General features: G+C 49.4%; 1 protein-coding gene across 1 annotated transcript in view; it reads left to right on the top strand.

Moving 5' to 3' along the window:
- KIF19 (kinesin family member 19) overlaps window positions 1–7689 on the top strand; it is a 46362-nt gene that overhangs the window by 1122 nt on the left and 37551 nt on the right. The window contains exon 2 of the mRNA XM_018568227.1: window positions 4697–4777. Within this exon, the coding sequence (XP_018423729.1) occupies window positions 4697–4777 (81 nt within the window). The remainder of the gene's footprint in view (window positions 1–4696; window positions 4778–7689) is intronic.

Below are 7689 nucleotides of genomic sequence, written 5' to 3' on the forward strand. Positions count from 1 at the left end.
CCCCCCCCCTCCCTGGTGCCTGGATTTCCAACTGTGCCAATGAAAGGAATAATTGAGGAGTCCAGCTTAGTGACATCTTTATTATGTCCTTGTGTGTGTTGTGACTTGTTAGGCCTGTTCAGTACTATTTCCTAATCGTATCATTAGAGGGTCTGAGAGATACAAGAAGACAGCAGGTGACCATCCAGAGCAGCGCACCCTTATAGTAGGGATCGGGACCTCCTTCCTCCTGCTGGAGATCCCTCTAGTGATGATAAAAATCTATATAGGGGAATCAGGACCTCCTTCCTCCCGCTGGAGATCCCTCTAGTGATAATAAAGATCTACAATATAAATAAGCCATGACTCCCAAAAATTTCCATGCGTCGCCAGTGTTTGGGTTTCGCTGAAAGAAAAGGGGGTAACCCTAATATAGAGGGATCAGGACCTCCTTCCTCCTGCTGGAGAGCCCTCTAGTGATAATAATGATCTATATAGAGGGATCAGGCCCTCCTTCCTCCTGCTGGAGAGCCCTCTAGTGATAATAATGATCTATATAGAGGGATCAGGCCCTCCTTCCTCCTGCTGGAGAGCCCTCTAGTGATAATAATGATCTATATAGAGGGATCAGGCCCTCCTTCCTCCTGCTGGAGAGCCCTCTAGTGATAATAATGATCTATATAGAGGGATCAGGCCCTCCTTCCTCCTGCTGGAGAGCCCTCTAGTGATAATAATGATCTATATAGAGGGATCAGGCCCTCCTTCCTCCTGCTGGAGAGCCCTCTAGTGATAATAATGATCTATATAGAGGGATCAGGCCCTCCTTCCTCCTGCTGGAGAGCCCTCTAGTGATAATAATGATCTATATAGAGGGATCAGGCCCTCCTTCCTCCTGCTGGAGAGCCCTCTAGTGATAATAATGATCTATATAGAGGGATCAGGCCCTCCTTCCTCCTGCTGGGGATCCCTTTAGTGATAATAAAGATCTATATAGAGGAATCGGGACCCACTTCCTCCTTCTGGTGATCCCTCTAGTGATAATAAAGATCTATATAGAGGGATCAGGACCTCCTTCCTCCTGCTGGGGATCCCTCTAGTGATAATAATGATCTATATAGAGGGATCAGGACCTCCTTCCTCCTGCTGGAGATCCCTTTAGTGATAATAAAGATCTATATAGAGGAATCGGGACCTCCTTCCTCCATCCCTAATCATTCCTAGGGTTGCCACTTGTCCGGGATTCACCAGGACAGTCCGGGTTTTGAGTCCTGTATGTGCTGTGTCTGGGCTTCAGGCCAGCTGATACCTGGACACAAGATGTGATGATGTCAGGTGGACAAGGGCAACCACGCGGTCCTGGTGTTCCAACTTGAGTGCATGGAGGAGGCACAGGACACGGGGTCTCTCCTTGCTCTCTCTCTCCTGGCTCTCTCCCCTGGCTGTCTCTCCTCGCTCTCCTGGCTGTCTCCCCTTGCTCTCTCTTTGCTGTCTCTCCGTGCGCTGTCTCCTTTCGCTCTCTCCCCTGGCTGTCTCTCCTCGCTCTCTCCCATGGCTGTCTCTCCTCGCTCTCTCCCCTGGCTCTCTCTCCTCGCTCTCTCCCATAGCTGTCTCTCCTTGCGCTCTCTCCCCTGGCTGTATCCCCTTGCTCTCTCTTTGCTGTCTCTCCGTGCGCTGTCTCCTTTCGCTCTCCCCTGGCTGTCTCTCCTCGCTCTCTCCCATGGCTGTCTCTCTTCGCTCTCTCCCCTGGCTGTCTCCCCTTGCTCTCTCTTGGCTGTCTCTCGGTGCTCTGTCTCTTCTTGCTCTCTCCCCTGGCTGTCTCTCTTCGCTCTCTCTCATGGCTGTTTCTCCTCGCTCTCCCCCCTGGCTGTCTCTCCTCGCTCTCTCCTGGCTCTCTCCCCTCGCTGTCTCTCCTCTCTCTCTCCTGGCTGTTTCTCCTCGCTCTCCCCCCTGGCTCTCTCTCCTCACGCTCTCTCTCTCTCTTGGCTGTCTTTCCATGCTCTCTCCCCTGGCTGTCTCCCCTTGCTGTCTCCCCTTGCTCTCTCTTTGCTGTCTCTCCTCTCCCCCTCTCTCTCTCTCCTGTACAGCGCTCGAGTTTTCGGGTTTTGCTAGAAGGAGACGTGGCAATTCTAGTGATTTCCCCCCAATAATTCTATCGGCTTTGCTCACGGCCGGGCCGCACTTTTTGCTCATTTTCCAATCATCTGAAATAATGACCCCAAATATTTTCTTTTCCTGTGGAATTCTGGCCGATACTGCACCCCGATATTATCCTGCATCAGCTTTGTAACACCTCCCGGAATATCGGCCCGGTTGGAGTCATGTGACTAGTGATAAAGTCTCAGCCGGCGGTCAGCTGTAAATAACTCTCTCTGATCGATAACGCGCAGAGCCGGCGATCGATGTTCCTCGGCGCCAATACTGATCCCGTGGAAGGGTTAATCGTTGGCTTTATGATGCGTAACGGTGTGATCCGAGTTCATGTTCTGCTTCCTCGTTGGCGTGTGTCCTATGCGCATTGTCCGGGGCGCCGTGGCGTGTTCACACTGCGCTGCACCTTAATTGTATGTGTGTGAAAGGCGGCTAATCCCTCGCTGGGGGTCTCCGGCACGGGATTAGAGATGCCGAATAATGACACATCATTAACTTTGACAATCGCAGCCTTTCAAACCCCGACGGCTCCGGCTGGGTGGACGCGGAGCGGTGAGTCAGCGGTGTCTAACCAGCTGAGCGCGGAATCCGACCGCCGCGTCTATGGTAGGAAATACGGCCCATTCATAGAAGCATATCGCTCACCGAAACTTGGACTTCCCCCCTGCTCATTGGCTGACCTACAGGCGCAGAACATGCACTGCAGAGATACAGAGACTTTTCAACATGGCGGTCATCTATGTGTACAATAAGAAATGCCGATGTCACACAGACCTTCCGATCTGATTGTACAATCCCTGCGCGGAGACTCCAGCAGCTAGACTTCAACCCTATAGTGTGGGGGAGGGGAGAAGCTAGGACCTGAATTTGACCAGCTATCAGCCCCTAGAGTGTGAGAGGATGAAGCAGCACAGCGAGCCAATCGGCTAATGCGCATGCTGGTAGGAAGAGAGAGCAGAGTGACAGAGAGATGAGCCCATCACCGTGCTGCTTCTCCTTTCACTGTCCAGTCACAGGCTGGGGGCGGCTCCAGGATGTCCTGGGCTTCCGATGAAGTGGGTTGAATGATTCTAGCAATCAGTCTGAGGACATCTAGTGGCTGAAAAAGGTACTGCGGGGGAAATATCTGGATTGATGGTGAATATTGCAGCAAAAGCTGGTGTTGCTGTGTTATCTCTTAATGGGCTATTCTCTTTTTTTTTTGGGGGGGGGGTTGCTGGAGTTTAGTGAATAGCAGTTGTAGGTGGTATGACCCTGTGACATTCGGTTACATGTCTACCTGCTGTCACTTAAAGCTTAATCTGCTTATTTTGCCTTCCCTGCCAACCCCCCCCCCAGTACTCCTCTCAAGAGCCCTTATGCAAGCAATAGTCTGGATCTTGGGAGAGGTTATGCAATGCCTTGATGGGTGGGTTTCATTATGGAGAAGTGGGCGTTCATTTGCATAGAAACCACCCTAGGTAACGCCCACATGTGATGCTGAGCCTCCATGACTGAAAGGTCGGGATAGCAGCCGTGTTTCAGCCTCTTCATCCTCTAATTGTGTGTGTGAAAACTGCGGTGAAATAACTTAAAGGGTTTATAAAGTGAACCTTTTGCTTTGCTCATCAATGTAATGGTGGCAGGTTGACTGTTATAAAGACATGCTTGACAACCTATGACAGGAGTTAAACTTCTTGTGCAACAGAGTATCCATGCCCTCAATAAATGAAGTATGTGGACCCCCCTCCCAATGATGGAGTTCAGGTGTCTCCAGTGAAGGTTCTGGTGATCCCTCCATCATACAAACACATTGTAGACAATTGTGCTTTCAGCCTTGTGGTCACAGTTTGGTGAAGACCCTTTTCTGTTCCCCCATGACTGTCTCCTGTGTACAAAGCCAGCTCCATACAGACATGGTGTGGAGGAACTCGAGTGTCCTGCACACAGCTCCGACCTCAACCCTACTGAACACCTTTGGTATGAACTAGAAAGCCAATTGTGAGCCAGGTCTTCTCATCCAACTTCAGTACCTGACCTCAACCCTACTGAACGCCAATTGTGAGCCTGGTCTTCCCATCCACCATCACCCATCAGTACCTGACCTCAACCCTACTGAACGCCAATTGTGAGCCGGGTCTTCTCATCCAACATCATTACCTGACCTCACAAATGGGACAAATTCCCACAGACACACTCCAAAATCTTGTGGAAAGCCTTCCCAGGATGTTCCAGCTACAAATGGGGGGTAACTATATACTAATGGCCACAGGGGTGGGGGACTCTATTAATGATGTGGGGGCAGCTCCATATTAATATCCATAGTTTGAAGAAGGGATATTCAACAAGCTTATATAGATAGAATAGGGAAACGTTGATTCCATCATTTCTGATTGGCTGTAGGATCTAAATGACATCATACTTCTTAAATGAACAGTAATAACTGTATCCTCTTCCTCGAGGACCTCGTAATGTATTCTCCTGTATGAAAATTTTCAATTCTGTCGTCAAATTTTGGTAAATTCTTAATCAAAGTTTAGTGTTCAGTAAATGTATCAGTTCATAACTCTGCTCTTCTCTATCCGGACAGGTCGCTCTCCGCATCCGGCCAATCAATGAAACAGAACTCATGGAAGGAGCCACCATCATCGCTCACAAGGTGGATGAACAGGTAGGAACATCTTCACAGGAGGACAGAATATCAACACCAAATGTAATTTTAAATGACATTCTTCAAGTCTCTGATGGCGTTATCCAATGTTCTGATTAGATTTTTCGCATGGACCTTCGCACAAATATCTATTGGTGTACGGTCAGCTTTACATGTGATTTCAAACAAAGAGAAGCAAAGGAGCACTACAACCTGGAGGGAAGTCCTCTGGACTATTGACAGTTGGATCGTATGTGACAGAGATTTATTTCTGATGAACAATTAATAGGAAGAGAAATGAATTGGGAGAGAAAATGACTCGCTTGGACGGGAAGATGGTCAATCTGTGAGGGAAGTTATCCGATGTCCTAAGTGATAACGATGTTGAAAGCTTCTTAACTCAATGATCTGACGTGGTGTGGAGGCTGCATCTGTAAAAAAGGGGAATGCTACCCTGATGACCTCCTAAATCCTGGGTCCTGGGGTGCTGGTTAATGTCTCTGGACCTGGCTGTGGGTCCTTCCAGAGAGAGCTCTTTGTGAGGATGGTGGAGATGGGCTCAGCCGGCCAGGCTGAGCCGCGGCGGCTGTTCTCCTGGAGCTTGAATCAGCCGGACCCTCGGAGGGGCTGTGCGGCAGCAGGCGAAAGGAAGGAGTTGATCACTGGGTTCCGATGTCCTCGCGCAGAAGAATAGAAGAAAGACCGAATGTCACCGGTTCTGAAAGGGGCATGGTGGGCTATGCGTTTCGAGACAATCTGTCTCTTTCTCAAGCCGGGATGTTTAGAATGTCAGAGATGCCACTGTCAATAGTCCTAACATAGGACTTCCCTCCGGGTTGTAGCGCTCCTTTGCTTCTCTTTTTGTTGCTTTATCAGGCCGGACTCCTCTTCCTGGTCAAGGAGACAGCACACCAACTATTCACACATTTATGTCCCATCACCAGTAGTGCGCTTAACAATTTTTTCCAGTGTGACATGTGATTTCCAGCCTATCCTTATCTGCTTTGCTGTGCTGAGTTGGGTGTTTTACAGAGCTCAGTAGCTCTCCTTTGAGACCTCTTTGTCTGAGGTTTCAATTAGAGACAGCATAACTCAAAGGGAGCAGCTGCAGATGTCATATAAAAACTGAAATCTCATATCATTGGATACGTTTTTCCTGGGGAAGCTACTGAATCTTTTAGATATATTTCTGTAAATATTATTGATTGTTCTGTTTATATATATTTAGGATTACCGGCCTTTCTAAGAACAGCCTTCGGGCAACTATATCAAAATATCAAATAGACACTCAAGGGCTACAGACTCTGAATGGTGTCCTATGCTGTCGTAGACATGGGGCAAGGGGTCACCCTCTCTTACCTGGTTCCTTTTATATGGCTCCCCTGTTCACTGAGCGGTTTTCCTAGAATAACAAAAGGTTTGACGGATTGCTATGGAGGCCGATTGTATGTACCGGGTTATGTATAGAAGATTATGTTCACCCCGTTCAAGCCTCGTGCATTTCCTATGTGACCTTTTTTCCCCCGAGTCGGCACACGATGAGGCTTAAAGGAGAACTATGAGGGGAGTGCTTTTCACTCACCTCATAGTTCTAGCCGACCTGTGACAATGAGACTGTCACAGGTCGGCTCAGTAGATCGGGAGGTGAGCGAACATATACCGGCGTTCGCTCCCCTCTCGATCCTGTCACGGCTCTCTGCCGTGACAGGGGGAGGGGCTGGATTCCCCTCTCCGCGCTCCGATCTGCCAGCGCTGACTGGCGGAACGGACGGGGGAGGGGGCGGGGACAGCTGGCTCTGCCTCTAGATAGGCAGAGCCAGCTGTCACTCACGCGGCTGGGTGGATCCTGTCATCTAAGTCGGGATCCGCTCCGGCTGCGGCGTCTCAGTATATAGGGAGCTGTAGCTCGCGGTATAGTGAGCTTAGGGTAACGGGAGGACGCTAGTTTGTGTCCTCCCGTTACCCTAAGGAGAACTATGGGGAAAAACACTGACCCCATAGTTCTACTTTAACTCTCCATCCCCGCGCCACGAGGTCCGCGTGAAAGTCCCGGGTCACAGAGTTCACGGTAATGCCCTGCGGCTTGTCTCTCCTATTAGCTGTAATGCTCTTGTTTACTTGCTAAAGTGGTTTCCAATGCTTATGGTATGCTTAGAACGGATCAGTCCTCTATTCTACGCGGGTATTTCCAGCGTTCGCACCTTCATCTGTCCCAGAACACCAAAGGCCAGCCGGGGACACCACGTCCTATCCGTAGAGACCCGCGGCCACCGCCGGCTGGGAGATGGCGGGTGAAGTGGCGGTCAGATGGCTTATTGAACCTTGCCTGATATGTAATGCATTCTCAGACATAATCCGATGGAAGACGTATCTGTGCGCAGCCCCTTCCTCTACGGCGGATGTCACCGCAACACTCACTGCCAAGCAGCAGCTGTTAAGCAAACTAAAATTTAGGGATGTATTAAAAAAAATTTAAAGGGAAAGTGAAGCGGTTTTTGGTCAATTTTAATTTACTTTTCCAAATTTTTTAAACTATTATATGCTACATAAAGAAAACTGGCAGAGAAGGAAGAATCTGAACAATATGACCATAAAACTTTGCCCAGTAAGCAGCGGGGCAAATGACTTGAGTCCACATTATAACAAACAACTGCTGAGAATTGGTGTTTTTATGATACGCGAGAGTTTCCCTTTAACTGAAGGAACTGAAAATAAAGGAGAAAAACAAAACAAAAAAGTTTTTCTCAGGTGAAGAACGAGTCCCATGTACAGACTGTGGCGGGGAGAAGCGGGCACAGATGGTGCTGGCTGATAACAGGCTTTTAGGAAGCTTCAGCTACCCGCTTTCCTGCAGAGGACACTGTTGCTACGGCGACGGCCCAGACAGACGGGCGCCCCCGGAGAAGGGGAGGGGGGGGGGGGGGAGTGTGTGT

The sequence above is a fragment of the Nanorana parkeri genome, unplaced genomic scaffold, assembly GCF_000935625.1.
Source record: "Nanorana parkeri isolate BGI_ZX_2015 unplaced genomic scaffold, ASM93562v1 scaffold1157, whole genome shotgun sequence".
Classification (NCBI taxonomy): Eukaryota; Metazoa; Chordata; class Amphibia; order Anura; family Dicroglossidae; genus Nanorana; species Nanorana parkeri.